Here is a 22595-nt window from a genome sequence, read left to right as displayed (position 1 = left end):
TTATTTTTCAACCAACACATTGAAACAATTCCATTCAGTAAAATAAAAACTAAAATATTTAATACCTTTATTTGGTAACTATGAATGCATATGTGTGTGCATGCGTGCACACACAAGCATATGTTTTTTTCTTCTAGTTTATTGAAATATATTTGACATCAGCACTGTGTAAAGTTTAAGGTATGCAGTATGATTTGACTTACATACATCATGAGATGTTTACCACAGTAAGTTTATACACATATATTTATTGAACGAGGCTAATAGTCATTGGCAGTAACTCAGGTCTTGGAGCTTAGGAACTTAAATTCTATTTCTAGTTGACATGTGATTGTGAAAGTACTTACCTATTTGTTTAATCAAAAGTGTAATACACACTACTATATATAAATAGATAACAAACAAGGACCTACTGTATAGCACAGGGAACTACACTCAATTTTCTGTAATAACCTATAAGGGAAAAAAAATCTGAAATACGTGTATATATATATGAAACTGAATCACTTTGCTTTACACAACAGTGTAAATCAACTCTGTTCCGATACAAAAAGAACTCTATCAAGATTTGAAAAAAGATGTATTGAGCACTTGGAACGTACCAACTATATGCTCTTTCCAGTTTTAGATTTTATCTAGTGGTTATACTGACTATAATTCTCATAGGTATAGAACATATTCAGAAGAGTTGCAGTGGAATTTAGAAATAATCTGGATAATTGCCTCAATTTATTCATAGGGAAATTGAGGTTCAGAGACATTTTGATGAATTTCCCAAGGACACAGTGATCAGAGGTGCTATAAAAGGAAGTCTTGAACACTGTCTCTTAGCTTTGGCTGCATATTAGAATTACCTGAGGAAGTTTAAAAATATTTATGCCCAGGCTGGAACCCAGAAAAATGAATCAGAATCTCTTTAGAGGTGGGACCTAGGCATCCATATCAAAAAAAAAAAAAAAAAAAAAATTCCTCAGTTGATTCCAATGTGCAAAATTAGGTCATCATCATTTCCTCAATAACAATGTGGTAGTCTTACCATTTGTGTGTGTGTACGTGTGTGTGCTTAATTAGGTCATCAGTTAATGGAAATTCAGATTCACATATAAGGTTGATTAAAGAAATCAGAAACAAGAAGGCATAATTGTCACAAGCATTAGTCTTTCCACTGCCAACACCCTCAGCCCTCACCTCCAGGAGTTCATTTTCCTGCAGTAATCTCCTCATTCTCCTCTAGAACCTGCTGCTAGTCGAATCTCTTTCAGAGTCTTTTCTATAGATTATTCTACTAGTTCATTGTTTACAAGATAAAAGTCCTAAATACCTCATCCTAGCATGTAAGGACGTGTCATCTGATCTTTGTTTACCTTTCCAGCCTCATTCACCATTTGGTTGGCAGATCGGCTCCCTCACTTGCCCCTCCCCATAATGAAATTGTGCCTGATCCCTTTGAAACGCCCGCGCCCTTCCCTTCTCATCTGAGCAAAATTCTTCCAATCCTTTAAGGATGCCGCTCAGATTCTTCCTCTTCAAGATGCCTTCTGTCATCTGCCCTCTATGTTTCTACACTATTTCATACTATAATTTTTATTTTATTATGTTTTTATTTCTTTGACATATACACAATTTGACTGTATGGTATAGTTTTCCTTTTGTAATATATTTTCTCCCCTTGTTAGGTTATCATGTAGTGGAACACGGAGGCTGAGTTTTGCTTATATACTTATCCATACAGCAGGCCCATGATACACATTGATTGAATGATGACTTCCAATAAAGGATGCCATTTGTATAGTAGGCAAAGATAGGATAAGCTAGGAAAGGATAAAATCTTAAATAAGTATATAAGGGCTCTATCTTTGCTTCTTCCACAAGTGCTTCTTTAGTCACTGAACTGCTATATATCCACTGATCCTCCTTCCTAGTACTTTTCTTTTGCAGGTGAGATGCATAAAAGTGCAGAAAATAAGATACGTTTGGAACAACTTAGAAGGACAATTCCAGAAAATCGGGTAAGTTGTTTGAGCAATTGCATCCAAAAAGAAAAATATTATCTTATAAATATTGTTGCTAGGAGTTCTCTGGTGGCACAATGGGTTAAGGATCCAGCACTGTCACTGTAGTGGCTCAGGTTGCTGCTATGGTATGGGTTCAATCCCAGGCCTGGGAACTTCCTCATGCTGAAGGCACAGCCAAAATAAATATTGTTGCTAAATATGTCTCTCTCATTATTATTATTTTAGCTCTTTGGAAGACTGGCTCAGTTCTGCCAAGATACATCTAAAATTCGGATCTGGCCTAACAACAGAAGAACAAGAGATTAGGTACCACTTGTATTGCTATCTATAGCAGCTCAAAACAACTGTTACCAGTTAGTCAAGTAGAGAGCCCAAGAAACAGTTATCTGAACTGATCAATATCAGAATATATTGTAATGCTCTATTTAGTATTATTAAATTAAATGCTTTTTCATACATCATCTCACCTTATTGGAACAACCTTGTGAGGGAGTTAGAACAGATATTCTCCTCATTTCAATATAACAGATGAGAAATCTGAGACTCAGAGAGGTTTAATAGCCTGAACAAGGTCACACAGATGGAAGGCATAGAAGAAGAAATACTTCTCTGACTGTAGGTTTAGTTCTCTTTTTCCTCTGCCTAATGCTTATGAAGGTTATTATAATAACAAGGTTGAATCAGTTTTGATTGCAATATATATTATAGTATGATAACATAGGTAGATAATAATATGTAGAGCAGCAACAGAATAACATGCAAGACTTAGAGCTCCACAATTCTGAATTAGATACTGGGCAGAGGAGGGAGGTTGGGGAAGGGCGCTGGGTAGACCCTCAAGAGTCTGTTACTAATTCACTGTGTGACTTTGAGCAAGTAGGTTCTCCTTTCTGGGCTTTAGTTTCCTAATTATTAAAAAAGAGGAGGAGAACTCCGCAAATGGGTTAAGTTACTATGACTAAGTTTCTATGACTCTTGCTTTTCCCTCTACCCCATTTTGGAGTGGAGTTAGGTGGTACTTTGAAGAGACCCAGGGTCTGCAGCATCAGCATCATGTGGTTGCTTGTTAGACATGTACAATCCCAGACCACACTTCACCCTTATTGAATCAGAACCTTCCTATTAGCAAGATCACAAGGGTATCTATGAACTTTAAACTATGAGAAGTATTGCTATAGTACATTCTGTTAAGCTCTTTGGTGTAAGCATTCATGTGGAAGGCACAGAGAAAGGATTTAGTATTCTGAACAGCAAAATAATTCACAGAGGCTCATTGTTTTGCATAATCAAAGAAACATATCTCCGAGTTTTCAATCAAAAGGCTGTGTAACTCTGTTATGGAGCTATTTTTGAGAACTCAACACCTTTTTATTCACATTAAAATGAATCCCGCCACTTCCTAAAATTAAATAGGAGTAGGTAAGTAGGTACCGTATTCCTCATCAGTAACACCATTTTCTTGTAATGAGTCCTCCATCCCACATCCATGAAGCCAGAGTTGAGAGAATGTCAATCCTGAAACTACTTGAATAGAACAATGACTAAAACGACATATCCAAATTACCATCAGGGAAATATTTAGACCTCAGGAAGAGTCTAGTTCAATAAATGCAAAATGAGCAAGTTTATTGGTTTTGCCCCTGGAGACCCTCCCCTTCCCCAGTTGGTTTGAGAAAGATGGGGATGTTCTGTAATAAGTGAGGCTTGTGTTGCTACAACAGGCATGAAGGGCAACATGGAGTAGATGTTTTTTGAATGGGTGAGAAATGAGTTTCATTTTTATTACTAGTAAGTGATCTATGATCTTTCCCTATAGGAGGTTAATATGTGGGCCAAATACTATCGATGTTGAAATCACACCTGTCTGGAAACTGCTCATCAAGGAGGTAATCAGTATTTTCTCTTGGTGCTGGCTAGAAAATAACAAAGTTTGGTTCTGGTCAAATAATCGAGAATGCTGCTTGTTAATAATAACTGTACTTTGGGATATTTTCAAAGAATGTGAGGCATAAGCATATCTCTACTCTTTCTTGGAATCCATTTTTGGACACACATAGTCTGTTACAGCATAAGATGGGACCCTTGTCTATCTACTTATTCTTTAATAACTGGATGAACACAAGGTTTCTTCTCTTTCTTTTGAATCCTATGCTTTTGATCCTATCTCCTCTCTGTGAAATTAAAGTAATAATCAAAACTTAACTCAATCCCTTTCTTATGGGCAACATACACAATGTCCTCAACATCCAAAATTTCCTCAACATCTCTTCAGCCTTGTTAGTTCTATCTTTCTCAATGTGTGTGTGGGACAGAAAGAAAGATCTGACCATCATTTACTAAGTTGAATTTTTTCCTCTTTGACTCTATCACTGGGCTTACTTTTCATTTTACAGTGACTATTTCTGACACTATAACCATACTGCTGTACTCTGCGTCCTCTCTTGCACTTCCTTCTTCTTTTCTGCCTTAAAAAAGGCTTACTAAACTCAAAACTCAAGCTACTTTCTCAATGTTTCTAGCAAGCTTTAAAGCATGAAAGAGAGCAGACGAAACTGATAAAATTTCTGTGCGTCTGTTCTCTAACCAGAGGTGAGGACTGCTGTTCCCAGTTGAGAAAGATGGAAATCAACCAGAGGGAATTTGAGGAAAGGCACAAAATGTTTTTAACCAAAGCAGGACTACAACTGTTGGAGTTAATCTCTACTTTCTCCCATAGTGTTCTAAATGCTCAATTCCAGATTACAACTTTTAGCCTGGTTCTCTATGAGAAAATTTAGCCTTCGAATCTACATTCATCTAAAATACTTTAATGGCTGAAGCTATGGCAATGTTGTGTCACAGAGAAGAATGATAAACCAGAAAGAATTTTAACTTTGTAGACCCGACCTACTGCTTCATGCTTCTGAAGGCCGGTGAATGCCAATTGGACATGATAATATCTGTTCCTCACATACCTGTTGTGATGGTCAACATGAGGATACATTAGATAAAACTGTAAAATTATAAGGCACTGTGGTGATGAAAAGTAAGTGCTCTGGGGCCAGATTGCCTGGGTTCAAGCCCTTGTCTGTGATAGCTATGGCTGTGCCCTTGGGCAAGTTTCTCAAGATCTAAGGCTTACTTCCTTCATCTTTACCATGGCAATAAGTAATAATAACTTCTAGTTAAAAAGATAATTATGGGAATTAAATGAGGAAATGCAGGTAAAGTTGGTTAGCACAGAGTATGGTGCATGCCAATTGCTGCATAAATGTAGTAAGAATAAGAATTTTTTTTTTTTTTTTTTTTTTTGTCTTTTTGCCATTTCTTGGGCCACTCCTGCGGCATATGGAGGTTCCCAGGCTAGGGGTTGAATCAGAGCTGTAGCCACTAGCCTACACCAGAGCCACAGCAACGCAGGATCCAAGCCGTGTCTGCAGCCCACACCACAGCTCACGGCAACACCAGATCCTTAACCCACTGAGCAAGGCCAGGGATCAAACTTGCAACCTCATGGTTCCTGGTCAGATTCGTTAACCACTGAGCCACGACGGGAACTCCAAGAATAAGAATATTGTGTGAGATGTTTTATGTCATGGAGATGATTATGATACCAAGCCAATGAAGAGCTAAGTGTAAAGCCTAAATATCTTGCTTGTCTTCCTGTTTTTATGTCTGCCAACAGGTTTTAAATCCATTTTATATATTTCAACTCTTCAGTGTCTGTCTGTGGTTTAGTGAAGATTATAAGGAGTACGCTTTTGCCATCATAATCATGTCCATCATTTCCATAGCTTTGACAGTGTATGATCTCAGAGAGGTGAGTTTTTCTGCCAAACCTATGGTCTCAGAAAGGAAGAATTGTGACTGTGCTAAAATTTTGTTAGAAAAAAGTATAATTGGGAAATAATCATTGCCCTCTCCATAACAAAGGAGAACAAGTTTATAAATATCTAGCACAATAGCTAGTGCTCAAGTGTTAGTTCTTTGCCCTTCTTCAATCCCTAACTTTCAAGTTATTTTTTCCCGCTCTTTAGCTTACTATGCCTGAATAGGCCGATCTAGTATAAATGAAAGCATCTATGTAGAGAGCACTGATGGATCTTGAAGATGGTGGAAGAGGGGTAGAGGTGGAGGAATCTTTAATATTTAACAAAGGAGTGCGTAATATTTTTGCCATTTATGTTTGGTTGGTACACATTTGTCAAAACCCCAGTCCAACTTTTGCCTTTCCCTGTGCCTATACCGGGGATTCCAGGTGCCATTGGGATAAAAAAAAAAAAAAATCACGCAGTATGTGTTAGTTGATGGCACTATAAATCCATGAATACCAGCCTTTTCGGGGCAAGTTTTCTGTGTCTCTCTGGCCAACATGCTCTCCCATTCTTTGAAATTAAGGTTTTAAACCAAATCTTCTTTCAAGTTTCTTAGATACCTAACAACCCACATTCCACATTTTTCTCTACTTCAGCTGATAATCTCATTGCTTTTTTTGCAAAGATAGAGACCGTAGGACAGGAATTTGCTCAACTCCCCACTGTCCAACTGCAGGTGACTTTTGTCACCATCCCCTTCCTGCCCTGATCTCTCATAACAGAGGAGGAAGTGCCCTTTGCTTGTGCTTCAGAGAGCATCCTTTCCTACCTTCTTGGCATGCTCATGGGGTCAGTGAATAACTCCTTCTGCCTCCTTCTCCTCAACTGCTTTCCCAACAGTATTTAAACATGCTCAAGCTTCTTCCAACTTAAAAAAAGAAAAAACTGGGAGCCGGTGCTGTGGCCTAGTGGGTCAAGATTCTGACTTGTAGCAGCTCAGTCGCTATGGAGGTGCAGGTTTGATCCTCGGCTGGGGTGGTGGGCTAAAGGCCGTGGGTGAGGCTTGGATTCAATCACTGGCTAGCCTGGGAACTTCAATATACCTTGGGTGTGGCCATAATATTAAAAGAAGAAAAAGAAAAAACGTAAACATGAAAAGAATTCCTTCTTTTGGTCATGCTTCTAACTTCAGCTACTACGCTATTTTTCTCCCTTTTATAGCAAAACTTCTCCACCTGTTTATGCTCTCCCTCTCTCTCTTTTAGCCGCACCTGTGGCATGTGGAAATTCCCTGGCCAAGGATCAAACTTGAGCCACAGCAGTAACCGGAGCCACAGCAGTGACCACACCTGAGCCTTAACCTGCTGAGCCACTAGGGAACTCTGCACCCTCTCTTCGTTACTCATTCTTTTCTCCTTTCTCACCTGTACTGAGCTGGTTTCCTCTCTCATGTCTCCATTCAAACAACTCTTGTTAAGGCCAACATTATAATGCTAAGGCTCATAGATAGTTTTAAAATTAAAAAAACAATACCTCTTTTTTAACTAGTTAGTTTTCTTCCCTTAGTAGAAGAAGTAATATATGGTCATAAGAAAGAAAAGTTCAGGGAGTTCCCATCGTGGCACAGTGGTTAACGAATCCGACTAGGAACCATGAGGTTGCGGGTTCGGTCCCTGCCCTTGCTCAGTGGGTTAAGGATCCGGCGTTGCCGTGAGCTGTGGTGTAGGTTGCAGACGTGGCTCGGATCCTGCGTTGCTGTGGCTCTGGCGTAGGCCGGTGGCTGCAGCTCCGATTCAACCCCTAGCCTGGGAACCACCATATGCCGAGGGAGCGGCCCAAGAAATAGCAACAACAACAAAACAACAACAAAAAAGACAAAAGACAAAAAAAAAAAAAAAAAAAAAAAAAGAAAAGTTCAAACAGAAGAAAACAGTGTAAATGAGAAGTAAATATTTCTCCCACCTCAGTTCTTCATTATCCTTATACCATATATACTAATGACTTCCAAATTTTTAAATGTGTCTCAAGTCCAAATGTCTCTTATTAGTTTAAGACTCATATATCAACATCCTATTTTGATTTGATGTCACTTCTCCAGGGAAAATTTCTATTGCTTAGTTATATATGGTCCCAAAACACTTTGTTTTTTTTCTTTTCAATTGTCATGATATATTTATATGTGTGATTATTTGATTTAATGTATTTCTTCTAGTAGATCGTGAATCCTTGATGGTAAGAACCGTATCTAGGAGTTCCCTCTGTAGCTCAGTGGTAATGAATCCGACTAGTATCCGTGAGGATGCGGTTTCGATCCCTGGCCTCACTCAGTGGGTTGGGCATCCAGCGTTGCCATGAACTGTCATGTAGGTCGCAGACGCAGCTTAGATCCTGTGTTGCTGTGGCTGTGACGTAGGCTGGAAGCTATAGCTCCAATTCGACCCCTCGCCTGGAAGCATCTGTGTGCTGCAGGTGCAGCCCTAAAACAAAAAAAGAACCATATCTGTCTTGTTGACATTTCTCCCCTGACCTTTTAGCATAGCCCCCGATACATAAGGGTTGTTCAATAAGTATTGAGAGAGTGCACAAATGAATAAAAGAATAACTTAACAGCAGAACACTCTTTCATCTTATGTTATTCTATTGATAATTCTTGGGACATATTAAACAGATTTGTAAGTGATTTGAAGCAGGAGATTTAGGGGGTATCTTAAATAAAAAAATCAGAATAAAAAAATGAAAACACTAAATGATTGGGATGTTTAAACCCCAACCATATAAAAGGTCTTTCACATAGTAGTTTCTTAATAAATGTGAAATCAAATATAATTTTGTTATTGTTTTTGTCTCCCCTTATTTATTCATTCTCAATATCCCATGTATTTCATATACCATAACAGCAAATATTATGAGGAAATTGCAAGAACCATTAAACTCCTTATAAAGTAATAGATGAGGAACTCTGATATGGGATGACTTGAAGCTGAAATAACGCTTGGTTTTTGAAGCTATTTAGGTATAAATGTATATCTCGAATGATCAAAGTTCTTTTGGGTAGACTGAACACGGTGAGAAATTCCTTTCTACTAAAGAACACGTACTTCTTGTCACTGGTTAAGAACAGCGTGAGGTTGGATGCTTTTTCAATTGTGTAGGAGGCTGCTTAGTCTTGTTTTTAGACAGCACACCCAGTTGGCTCCACCTTTAAAGAAGGCTAGCACTTTACTGAATACTATCTGGGATCTATCCTCAGGTAGAAAAGGCTTTTCCTATTTCTGTTCTTCTTTTTCAGCAATCCGTAAAGCTCCACCATTTAGTTGAATCACATAATAACATTACAGTCTCTGTATGTGGGAAAACAGGTAAGTCTCTTCACTTTAGACCTTTGTGCTATCCATGTGAAATCGGAAAAGGATTTAAGTGGGTATTTCTGATTCTTCCTACTACTCTCATCCTCATGTGTATCTTTTCCTGTGCATTTACTTAAAGGGATGAGGAACTTCAGATTTTTTTTTTTAACCTTTAAAAAACCTTTGAGGTAAAACTGACATTGACATACAATACACTGAACATATTTGAAGTGTACAATTTGATATTTCTTGATATGTGTACCTACCATGAAACCATCATTGCAATAAAGATGACTATCCATTACCCCTAAAACTTGCTTTATAGCTGTTTTAATCTTCCCTCTCAGCCTTTCTGCCCATCTCCATCCTCAGGCAACCCTTTGCATGTTTAGGATATTTTATAAATGGTGTTGTACCGAATGCGCTTTTTGTCTTTTATAATACATTCTGGGTTAATTTCATTGGGATCCAAGTTCATGATAATTTTGAAGTTCATCAATTTTGTTAAGAATATTAATAGTTTATTCCTTTTCACTCCTGGGTAGAATTCCATATTAGATAGAATATCCCAAACTAGATAGACTAGTTTGCTCATCCATTCACGTATTGATGGAAATTTGAGTCGTTTCCAGTTTTGGGCTTTTACAAATAATGCCACCTAAATATTTGGGTTCAAGTCTTTCTATGGACATACACTTTTATTTCTTATGGGAAAATACTTAACTGTTTAATGGCTGAGTTACATGGTAAATAAAGCTTCCAAACTATTCCAAAGTGGTTGTACCATTTTACATTCCCACCAGCAGGGTATAACAATTCTAGTTGCTCTGCATTCTTGTCAGCACTCGATGTGGCTGGTTTTTTGTTTTTTGTTTTTTTTTTTAATTTTAGTGATTTTAATAGATGAGTGGTAGTATCTCATTGTTGTTTTAATTTGCATTTTCCTAATGACTAATGGCTTGAGCACCTTTTCAAGTGCTTATTTGCTATTTGTATATCCTCTCTAGTGACCTGTGTGTTCAAATCTTTTTCTTATTAGATTTTTTTTTTTATTATTAAATTTTGAAGTTCTTTCTACCTCCTAGGTTCAAGTCTTTTTTTCATTCGTATAGGTTTTTGGTGTGGTGTCCTTTTTGCAGACAATAGTGTTGTAGCCTCTCTTACTTTTGGTCTCTGGCCCCCTAGTGGCTGAAGTTGGTATGGGGCTTGCTGTAGGCTTCCTGATGGGAGGGACTGATGCCTGCCCACTGGTAGGTGGAGCTGATTCCTATCCCTCTGGTGGGTGGGGCTTTGTCTCTGGGTGTGATTAGAGGCGGCTGTGTGCCTGGGGACTCTTTAGGCAGCCTGTTTCCTGATGGGTGGGGCTCTGATCCCACCTGGATTATTGTTTGGCCTGGGGCTTCTCAGCCAGGATGGGTGGGGCCAGATTTTCCCAAAATGGCCACCTCTAGAGGAACACATACTGATGGATATTCCCAAGACCTTTGCCTCCAATGTCCTTCCCCCACAACAAGCCATAGTCACTCCCTGTTTTCCCAGGAGATCCTCCAAGAACTGCAGTCAGGTCCAACCGAGATTCCTATGGAACCTTTGCTTTGCCCTGGGACCTGGTGCACGTGAAAGTCTGTGTGGGCCTTTTAAGAATGGGGTCTCTGTTTACCCCAGTCCTGTGGAGCTCCTGCGCACAAGCTCTGGCCTTCATTGCCAGATGCTCTGGGGGCTCTCTCTCCCAATGCCAGATCCCCAGGTCTGGGGATTTGACGTGGGGCCCAGAACTCTCACTCCTATAGGTGAGTCTCAGTGATACAGTTACTTTCCAGTCTGTGGGGTTTTCCACCCAGTGGTTATGGGGTTGCTTATATTGCATAATTGCCCCTCCTACCTCTTGATGTGGCCTCCACCATGTCTTCTGGAGTAGGATATCTTTTTGAAAGTTTCCTGTCCCTTTGGTTGAAAGCTGCTCAGCATTTGGTTGTAATTTTATTGTTTTTATGAGAGAAGTTGAGTTCCAGTCCTTCTATTCTGCCATCTTAATCCCATCTCCTTTTTTTTTTTTTTCATTTTTTAATAGTTTCCTTTGCTGTGCAAAAGCTTTTAGGTTTGACTTCAAGTCTTTTTTTCAGATGTGATTTGAAAATATTTTATCTCGTTCTGTAACTTATCTATTCATTCCCTTTATAGTGTCTTTAAAAGGATGATGTTTTTACTTTTGTTAAAGTCTAATTTAACAGTTTTTTCTTTTGTGGATCATGTTTTTGTGTCATACCTAATACTCTGCCTGATTCAAGGTCACCAAGATTTTCTCTGTTGTCTTCCAGAGGTATAGTTTTAAGTTTTAAATTTTGGTCTCTATTGTATTTTGGGAGGGGTTGTTTGCTTGCTTTTTGTTTTGTTTGATTGAAGTTCATTTTTTACAGATAGATATTCAAATGTCTCAATACCATATGTTGAAAAGGCCATCCTTTCTTCATTAAATTGTCTTTGTACCTTTGTCAAAAATCAGTTTTCTGTACACGGGTGGATCTATTTATGGCTCCTTGTCCTATTCATCCTATTCTACTGTTCTTTTGGCTTGTCTTTATAGCAATGCTACATAAAAGCAATACTTTATAAGTATTGAAATATAATGTTAGTCCTCCGGCTGTGTTCTCTTCCAGAGCTATTTTGGTAATATTGGCCCTTTGCATTTCCATGTCTTTAAGAATCAGCCTCTCAATTTCTACCAAAAAACCTGCAGGGGTTTTGAGTGGGATTGTGTTGAATATATAGATCAAATTGTGAAAAATTGATTTGTCAACAAATTGGCTCCTGTGACCTATAGATATGGTGTCTTTCTCCATTTATTTGTCTTTTTTGATTTTTCTCAGTAGTGTTTTATAGTTTTCAGTAAAAATTTCCTATTCTTTCTCAGATTTATTCTTAAATGTTTCATATTTTGATGCTCCCACCCCCTTTTTTTTTTGGCTGCACTACAGCGTACAGAGTTCCCAGGCCAGGGATCAGATCTCAGCTGCAAGTTGCCTCCTATACCACAGCATCAGCAATGCCAGATCCTTTAACCCACTGTGCTGGGCAGGCATCAAATCCATGTCCCAGTGCTCCTGAGATCTCATTATGCCACAGTGGGAACTCTTGATGCTTTTAAAATTATATATATATAATTTTTTTTTTTAATGTGGAGATTCCCAGGCCTGGGGTCAAACCTGTGCCACTGCAGCAACCCAAGATGCTGCAGTGACAATGCTGGGTCCTTAACTTACTAAATCAAGAGGGAACCCCCTAAAATGATATTTGTAAATGCAAATATCCCATTGTTCATTTACCAGTAGTTTCCTCCTATGTGTCTACTGATTACTAGCCTGCTGAATACTAAAGGAGGCCTCTTTGGACCTTTGTGGCTCTCTCTCTGCACAGTTACCTTTTCTTCAGTGCTCTGTGCTGTGATCTCAAGCCACCTTAATCTCTATAGACTTTTATCTCTGTTCTAAACTAAGATTCTTCTGGACTTTGTCTGGGTTCCCCCACCATGCATAGTGGCCTGGAAATCCTCTAAAGGCAGTAAACTGAGAAATTACAGGGCACCTTCATTTGTTTCTTATTCTTTTGTTGCTTATTTTTAGCCTCTAAAACCATTGTTTCATATACTTTTGGTGACTTTTGGTTGTTTCATGTGGGAAGAATAGATTTGTTCCTTTTTGCTACGTCTTTGCTAGAAATGAATCTTTATCTTTTGCAAATGTACTGATCACCTTCTCATCTTAACTTTTTATGAGAACATGTTTTACAAGTATGCAATAGTGGATAGAATACAATAATGAATCCTATGTATCTGTCAACCAGATTCAATTATTATCAACTCACTGAATCTTATTTTCATCTGTTCTACTTCTTCCTTCACCATGCATTATTTTTAAACTATTTTAGATGTCATTTAATTTCTTTTGAAAACATTTCAGTATATGTCTAAAATGTGAAGACTCCTTTTAAATTCACTTATCACATCTTAAAAAACATAATTAAAAAATCAACTATACAAGCAGTATTCAAATTTCCATAATTGACTAACAAGTTTTTGTATATATATATCATATGTATATGATATGTAATATATGATAGAGCTATTACATATATATTCAAATCAGGATTCAAATAAAGTCCATATACTGCAATTGGTTACGTTTCAAGATTTATTTAATCCAGACTTTCCCTCCTCCATGTCCTATTTTTTTCCTCACATATTTTTTGTTGTGGTAGTTCATCCTGAGTTTTGAGTATATTGATTGCATATTCATGCAATAATTGAACATGATTTTCTACACCTTGTACTTCCTATAAACTGATAGTTAGGTCTAAGGCTGGAGTTTTTGGCAAGTACAATAGTTGGTATTATGAATTCCTAATAGGAGGTACATAGTATTTATCTTTTTCTTGTGATATTAGCAGACATAAATCCTCATGACCTAAATTTATTATGTAATTAAGAGCTTAAAATCCATGCCATCTTCATACCTTAAGTGTAATATTTCTATAAAGAAAGATGATCTTCCTCAATTATTTCTTCACCCTGAGATTCAGTTTGTTTAAGAAAGATGGGAGAAATATCTGGCTAGTTCTCTTTATTTACCAGCTTTCAAAATAATGGGTTGAGCCTCTCGCATTTTCCAAATTTTTTGTGTCATTATGGATGTATAATATTAACATGGTTGGTATATTTTAATCCATTGCAATTTTTATTCTTGTTGTTGCTCAAGTTGCCCATCTTGGCCATTCAGAACTTTTTCAGGTTGATTCTTGAATTCATTTGACATGACCCCAGTAGTCTTTGAACTTTTTATTGTTTTATGCTATGATTAGATATTTCAGGTTCATCTTGGACAATTCCTGCTCCAAACCTGGACACATCCATTTACCAAAGACCTCTTAGACATGGTGCTTAGAGACCTCAAACAGAGTGTTAGGAGTGCTCATTTCTACTCTGTTCATGGTTTCCAAGCCTTTTCAGAAGATAGACCTAAGGAAGAATATTTTAAAGATAGCATAAACTATGAGTTCATTTTGATATTTCTAGTTTGTTTGGAATTACTGGTTTTTTACTTACCTTTGTTGATAGTACTTTTGTTTCTCCTTTCTCTGTACCCAAAGTCCTGATTCTCAATGACAGCAACAAATTACTCATTTGCTTCATCCCATTAATCTCACAATGATATCAGAGTAACAAAATAACACACCTAGCAACAGTATGATTCCTAAAAACAGTTCAAGGGGTTTTTTTTTTAGAGCTCTTCCTTTCTCTTATTTGTGATACACCACTAGAAAGGTACAAATTATACTTTTTTAATTTATTTATTTAGTCTTTTTAGGGCTGCATCTGTGGCATATGGAGGCTCCCAGGTTAGGGGTCCAATCAGAGCTGTATGCCAGCCTACACCACGGCCACAACAACACCAGATCTGAGCTGCGTCTGCAACATGCACCACAGCTCCTGGCAACACTGGATCCTTAACCTACTGAGCGAGGCCAGGGATAGAACATGCACCATCATGGATACTAGTCAGATTCACTTCTGCTGAGTCACAATGGGAACTCCACAAATTATAGTTTAAAATACGTGTTTTAAAGTCACTCAAAGTAATTCTTCTCTGTACGGTTTTGCCAAAAACTTGATAGGTTAATCTCATTCATTTTCCTTTAGACTTTTAGTGGTAACTTCTCAAATTTATTTTTGTGTTAGTTTCTGTAGATATTATATAAAATATCTACATGATTTGAAAGTTAAATCTATAAGACAAAAGACCTTCAGGGGAGAATACTTCCTATTCCTTCTCTGTGTACCATATGTACTCATATTCACAAGAGTAATCATTTTTTGTGGGTTTTCTATTTATTTTTATTTAAAAATACAAATTATATATAATAGTCATAGTGATATAGTATATATACAGAATAGGATATATATTTACACTGCTTCTTCTTAGATATCAGGGGTATGTCATACAGGTTTAACTTCTGTTTCCTGGTGTGAATGCTACATACTTAATGCTATTTCCCAGGGACTCTTTCAGAGCAGTATATGTAGATATTTTTCATTCATTATTTCATCTGCATAATACTCTCTTGTGCGGAGGAACCATTGTTGTTCAATCAGCTCTTTATTGAAGGATTTGTTTCCCAGCCTTTTACTATCACAAACAGTGGTGTAATAAAGAGCCTTGTGCATTATCTTTTAATATTTTTACCAGTCTATCTTTGGTATAGATTTCAAGAAGTAAAGCAGCTCAGTTAAATAATAGATGGATATGTATATTTTGATAGATGGGTATTGCCAAACTTTTTTCATAGACAATGTCCCAGTTTTCATTTGTACCAGAAATGTGTGAATGTACCAGTTTCTTCAGTCTTCCAACAGAACATGTTGACAAACTTTTAGGTTTTGTGTTTTTTTGTTTTTTGTTTTTTTAGGCCCACACCCATGGCATATGGAAGTTCTCAGGCTAGGAACTATAGTCGTAGCAATCGGAGCTGTGGCTTCCAGCCTATACCACAGCCACAGCAATGCAGGATCCGAGCCTCATCTGCCACCTACACCACAGCTCACGGCAATGCTGGATCCTTAACCCACTCAGCGAGGCCAGGGATCAAATCCACATCCTCATGGATGCTAGTTGGGTTCGTTAACCACTGAGCCACGATGGAAACTCCACTTTTAGATTTTTCTAACCAGATAGGTGAGCAGTGCTATGTCACTTTTATTTCTTTTCTTTCTTTTTGTTTCTTTTTTTCTTGTAGGAAATAGTTTACAACATACAAAAATTCACAATAGTAGATAAAATAACTTTTTTCTTGAACCATTTGAATAAGTTGCTGACATGTAGCTCCATGATCTCCATGATACATGTACACTCCATACGTTAATGTACATATATCTTAAAGTCAGGGCATTCTTCTACATAAACCACCATGTAAACATTAATATCAGGATGTTAATATTGAATTATACCAACAAGTACTCAGATCCATTCCAATTTTGCCAAGTGTCTCAATAACTTTCTTTATGGGAAAGGATCCAAGATCACATGATATTGTTTGCTATGTCTCTTTAATCTTCTTTAATCTTTCTTTGACTTTCCTGACTTCGACTCTTTCAACTCTGGTTATTTTGTAGCATGTCTTTAGATTTGGATTGGCCAGATAGTCCCTTATCATTAAATTCAGTTTATGCATTGTTGGCTGGAATATTACAAAAGTGGTGCCATGTTCTCACTGCTTCCTCTCAGGTTGTGCATAATTTAAATTTGTCTGGTTTCTGGTGATATTAACTTGGATTACTTAATTTAACAGTGTCTGCCAGATTTTCTGACTGTAAATTTACTTTCTTCTCTTTGCAATTAATAGTTATTTTGTCAACTGAAACTTTGAGACTATATAAATAAACCACTCTCATCAAATTTTCACCCACTAGTTTTAGTAGCCATTGGTGTTTCTGGACTAGATTATTACTTTGATGATTGCCAAATGGTGATTTTCTAATTTTCTCTCCTTCTACATTAAATAATTGCCAATTTACTGTAAGGAAAAGCTATCTTTTCTCCTCATTTATTTACTTACTTATGCCATTATGCACTAATGAATTCCTGTTGTATTTGATAGATTGTTGTTCATTATTATCATTATTTATTTTGATACTCAAATTGTTACAGATGTAGGCAGTGAGAGCCCCTTAAGTTAGCTTTGATACATTTTTGATTTGTCCCTGTCAGTCTTTGAGCACTTCCCTACCTAACGGCACAGCAGAATGTTCTGTCTTATACTTTTCTTGGCCCAGCATTGTAATTAGCCACTTTTTTGAAAGAACCCTTGCTCTTTTTTGAAGGGAGATAAAATTAAGAAGCCAAAATTTTGGCACTGGATGTACACTTTATTGTTGATCTTTCGCTGTTCCTGGACCCTTTCAGAGAACAGATATAAAGAATATACATATAAAAAAAGACAAGAAAATATATTTGCGTATATTCTTTTATGCATACAATTCACGTCTATATTATTTAACTATCTATTGAAAACTATCAGTTTTACACTGTGGTCTCCAATTCTAGTCCAATACCAGAGAATCCATTCTGCTTTTATTTCTGATTCTACTTGTAACTTCCTTTCTTCAGTGAGCCTCATTATATCTACTTGCTGTATCAGTTCAGCCTTTTTTTTTTTTTTTGGTCTTTTTGGCTTTTCTTGAGCCGCTCCCGCAGCATATGGAGGTTCCCAGGCTAGGGGTCCCATCGGAGCTCTAGCCACCGGCCTACGCCAGAGCCACAGCAACATGGGATCCGAGCCGCATCTGCGGCCTACACCACAGCTCACAGCACTGCCAGATCCTTAACCCACTGAGCAAGGCCAGGGATCGAACCTGCAACCTCATGGTTCCTAGTTGGATTTGTTAACCACTGCACCATGACGGGAACTCCCTCACTTCAGCCTTTTAAGCCTACTTGGACTCCAGTATCTCACACCAGGCCACTGCCCCCATGGTGCTCCTGGTCTTCTTCCTTGGGCTTTGACACCCTGCACCAAACCGTGGAAGGACCCATTCACCCTTCTTAGGCTCCGCCATGTGGAGGGGGCTGCTACTCCCAGCCCCACTCCACCCAGCCCCCTACATGGATGTCTGTCTTGCTTAACCCCTTATAACTTTGGGGCTTTGGGACTGAATAAGGAAGGTGAGAAGTAAAGGAAGGCCAGAAAGAAGGAAGAAAGAAGGAAGGAAGGATGGATTTTTTAATTTTCTTATTATAAGTAAGAATGACGTCTTTTCAGATGTTGAACACCATGTCATGTATAATATGTTTTTGTGTGCATGACCTATCTGTTAACATCTCCAGCAGTTTTTACTATATAGTTATTTGCTAGATTTCTTTTTTCCAGACTCTTTATTAGGAATATTAATCTTTTGTCTGTGATGTAAGTTTCAAACATGTTTTCTGAATTTTTTTTTGCTCATTTATTTTCTCGCCACACAAAGATTTTTATTTTACGTAATATAATGATTGCCTTTTTTTTTTATTGTTTGCAGATTTTGAATGAAGGTTGAGGAATGGCCTCCTTTTAATATATGCCCTGGTTGCTTTTTCATTGATTTCCAATTTAGGTAGATGTTGGACTGTGTTTTTGTGGGAAAAAACCTGACTCCACTTTGTCTCCTCACACTTTCAGCTGGAGTCCAGGAGCTGGAATCACGCTTCCTGGTACCTGGAGATCTATTAATTTTGACGGGGAACAAAGTGCAAATGCCATGTGATGCCATTCTGATTGATGGCCACTGTGTGGTAGATGAAGGCATGCTGACAGGTACGGTTCTAACACCTAGCTTATAGCCTCTGCTGCTTCTCCTGGGTTTTTCCTGAATGGTAATGGCAAAGCCTGGGGTTGCTATGGGTCCCTCCTATGCTCACAAATCTTATTAACAGTCCTGCACTGGATAGATCCTGGAGTTCAAATTAAAGCTGCTTTCTATTTGTTAGGTCGGATATGGTTATAACTTTTTCAGTTCTTAGCATTTCTTTCTTGAGCAAAGAATTATTTCAACCCTGTCATTTTACTTTAAAAGATTTTAGAGATCGTTAGATGTTTCAGAATCATCTGTGACTTTATATTTAATATTTATAAAACACATCCTCAGATAAACACAGAGGGTTTTAAAACCACTGAGAACCATTGAAAAACATCCCCCAACCTCCCTGGGTCCAATCCAAGCTCTTCCTAGCTTGGTTTAAAAATGTCGAAAAGTTGATGATGCAGGAATTGGCAAATCTGCTACTTTCAAAATATACACTGCCTGTGTTGGATGAAGTGTTTCATTTTTAAACAGCATGCCAGGGCTGGGAGGGACTTCCTATCATAATATGCAAGCTGAGGTTCAGAGAGAAGTGACTCGCTCTAGGTCACGGCGCTTCAAGTTCTTACTCACGTATGCATTTATGAGATGTTTTGCCAACCTTTCTGTGAGGTAAAGAATCATGAAGTCTTTTTCAGAGATGGAATTGGAGGCTGTGAATACATATTGATGTACTGTGGTTCCTATTAAAGTCCAAATCAGATCAGTTTCTCCTGGCAGACCAGGAAAGCATGAAATGGAGACAAGGGCACACAGCTGCCTCCTACGTGAACTTCCAAAAAAAAAAAAAAAAAAAAAACCCACAAAAAAAACAAAACAAAACTAATCATAGAGTGACAACAATCCCTTCCTGCTGGGACTTTTGCAATGCCAAGTACCATTAGTGAAAGTGGCCCTCCTGTACTGGCACATATCCCTAGACTTTATCCTGTTTATTTTACAGATGGAAGTAGAGGGCTTAATAAGTTTTGTTCTCAGAACAGGCCATAGTTATTTTCACAACTCATTCACCACCTTGTTTTAGCACTTCAACACAATGAAGTCTGCCCCTCCCAGGGAACTGGCAAAAATCACTAATATCCCAGTTGGCAAATCCAATAGATTCTTTACATTGCTCATCTTATGGTCCTGTCTGCTACATTGGACCATTCTGACCATCTCTTCCTTTGGAAATGCTCTTCTGTCTAAGTTTTCCAAGATAGCACCATCTCGCCACGGTTTTGGGCCACTAACAATACTTTTAAGCTTCCTATACTGCTCCTCTTCCTCCATCTCTGCATTTTGAGGTGGTTCAGGGATCCTCGACCTTTCCTTTTTCTCACTCTTCACTCCATACCTAAGTAATCTTGTCTCTTCCCATGGCTATCTTATTGCCTCTAAGGTGATAAACTGTGACTAAATATCTCTGGTCCAGGCCCCTCCCCTCAACTCTGGACCCAAATAAACATCTAACTGCCTGCAAAGCATCTCAACATGGTCGTTCCACAAGCATCTCCACCTCTGGGACCAAAAGGCTATTCTTCTTCCTCCTAGAATCCCTACGTTGGTGATTAAAACCATCCTCCGCTCATCCTTCCGAGTCAGAAAGCAGGATGCCATTTAAAATTCCTCTGTCCCTATGGATCTGCCTCTATAAAATTTTCCCCACATTTTGTAGCTGCTCGATTTATTTCTCAAAACTTGTATCTTTTCTACTCCTACTGCCAGCTGACAAAGTTCAGACCTTGTCCTCTTCAACCAGGACTCTTGTGATGTGTCCCACCTAGATGTCCAGCCTCCACCCTCATCAGACTTCATTCATTCCCTGTACTGCAGACAGAATATACTCTTATACATAAACAGAGTCGTGGCACTCTGCTGAATCAGTTAAATACCTCCTGATTTCCCTCCTGCCAACAGTGCCTATAGAGAAATATGTTGGGGAGTTCCTGTTGTGGCTCGGTGGTTAATGAATCTGATTAAGAACCATGAGGTTGCAGGTTTGATCCCTGGCCTTGCTCAGTGGGTTAAGGATCTGGCGTTGCCATGAGCTGTGGTGTAGGTTGCAGGTGTGGCTCGGATCCCGCGTTGCTGTGGCTGTGGTGTAGGCCGGCAGCTACAGCTCCGATTGGACTCCTAGCCTGGGAACCTCCATATGCCGCGAGTGTGGCCCTAAAAGAACAAAAGGACAAAATAAAATAAAATAAAATAAAGAAATATTTAAACCCTTAAGTGCATGCACAGAGTGCCCTCCATACCTTGCATCCTACATAGCTCTCATGGCCCCACGTTCTAGACCACACAACTTGCTATTCACTAAATGTTTATTTCAGCGTCCATGTTTGATTTTACAGCACTCAGAGTATTTATGATATGACGTTAGATTTATTGGTTTCCGTGTCTGTCTCCCCTGTGGACTACAAACCTCTGAAAAACAAGAACTGTTTTTCTCCTTGTATCCCCTAGATCCAGGGTTGTTCCTGCCACAGGCTCACAAAAAAGGTCTGCCCTGTGATGAGGTCCTGTTTGCATGGCTTACACAAAATGAGATGCTTGTTTTTTTGTAGGAGAAAGCATCCCAGTCACTAAAACCCCTTTACCTGAGATGAACAGCTCTGTGCCCTGGAAAACACAGAGTGAAGCAGATTACAAGCGGCATGTCCTCTTCTGTGGAACCGAGGTTATCCAGGCCAAGGGGGCTTGCTCTGGGACCGTGAAAGCAGTGGTACTGCAAACGGGTTAGTTAGCATCTCCTTTGTTTTACTATTTTAAGGAAATGTTTTTGCTCAGTTTGTCTAGTGCCTTGAGTGAATTAGGTAAGGAGCAGTCTTTCAAGAACAAATCTAATATATGAAAATACAGATGTTTAAAACGTGAATTGAAATGTGGAGTATGCGTTTTGGTAAAAATAATAACATTGATGACAACAATTAATATTTCTGTGCTTTTTAGTTTATAAACTATTTCTACATATCAAGTGAGCAGAACAAAAATCCATGTTTCCATTTTGTACATGAATTCAGGTGAAATTGTAGAAAAACATCACACAGCCAGTCACTGACAGAGTTGGACCTAGAACTCAGGTCTTCTAACCCAAAGAACTAATCTCAAGGTCTTTCTGGGCAGGAGAGGAATTGAAAACTTGATGATGAAAAGTATTAGAGGAGTTGCCTTTGTGGCTCAGTGGGTTAAGGACGCAACATTGTCTCTTGTGAGGATACGGGTTTGATCCCTGGTCTCACTCAGTGGGTTAAGGATCCTCTGTTGCCATGGCTTAAGTGTAGGCCAGCAACTGCAGGTCTGATTTGACCCCTGGCCTGGGACCTTCCATATGCTACAGGTGTAGCTGTTAAAAAAAAAAACAAATTGAAAATAAATCTATCTGCATTTACTGGGTCATTTAATTTAAATTCAAGTGTGAGAGTGTGTGTGTGTGTGTGTGTGTGTGTGTGTGTGTGTGTGAGTGTTTATGCGTGTAAATCACTTCCATAAAATGAAGCTTTATTTGGAAAAGCTGTGCTCTGCCCCCACCTGGTGCTTTCCTGTCTCTGGGATGCATTGAATTAGAAGTAGAAGGAAGGAAAACCAGAGTGAAGTCAGTTTGGAAAGAGGTGAGATATATCTATTCTAAGACTTAGGTGTTTTGCCAATTATCCTTTAATTGCGTTTGGGTTTAAGCATGGCTTAAGCCCCTCTAAAGAAAACAAAGTCTGCGTTGAGGATTAGAAGAGCACTAGCAGTGAGTTTTGTCATCCTGAGCATGTTGGGGGGGTGTTTGCTGCTTCAGGATTCAACACTGCCAAGGGGGACCTGGTGAGATCCATTCTCTACCCCAAGCCGATGAATTTTAAGCTCTACAGGGATGCCATCAGGTTCCTCCTGTGCCTCGTGGGGACCGCCACCATTGGGATGATCTACACATTGTGCGTCTATGTGCTCAGCGGGGTAAGTTGCTTTTGTTCTTTCGCTCCTTACACGCATACACTCATCTATGTTTTATACTTTGCATGATGACCTTAATCTAAGGTGTGGTTTTCAAACCTGGGAAAACAAAGCTATACTCCTGAAAGCTGCT

At 38.6% G+C, this 22595-nt stretch overlaps 1 protein-coding gene across 1 annotated transcript in view; it reads left to right on the top strand.

Moving 5' to 3' along the window:
- Positions 1-22595, top strand: part of ATP13A4 (ATPase 13A4) — a 153130-nt gene that overhangs the window by 64144 nt on the left and 66391 nt on the right. Inside the window, 8 exon segments of the mRNA XM_021070062.1 lie at positions 1939-2009; positions 2241-2321; positions 3832-3901; positions 5680-5814; positions 9099-9168; positions 18361-18495; positions 21088-21258; positions 22308-22465. Of these exon segments, the coding sequence (XP_020925721.1) occupies positions 1939-2009; positions 2241-2321; positions 3832-3901; positions 5680-5814; positions 9099-9168; positions 18361-18495; positions 21088-21258; positions 22308-22465 (891 nt within the window).

Source organism: Sus scrofa, chromosome 13 (assembly GCF_000003025.6).
Source record: "Sus scrofa isolate TJ Tabasco breed Duroc chromosome 13, Sscrofa11.1, whole genome shotgun sequence".
Classification (NCBI taxonomy): domain Eukaryota; kingdom Metazoa; phylum Chordata; class Mammalia; order Artiodactyla; family Suidae; genus Sus; species Sus scrofa.
This window is presented reverse-complemented; position numbering and strand designations above follow the sequence as displayed.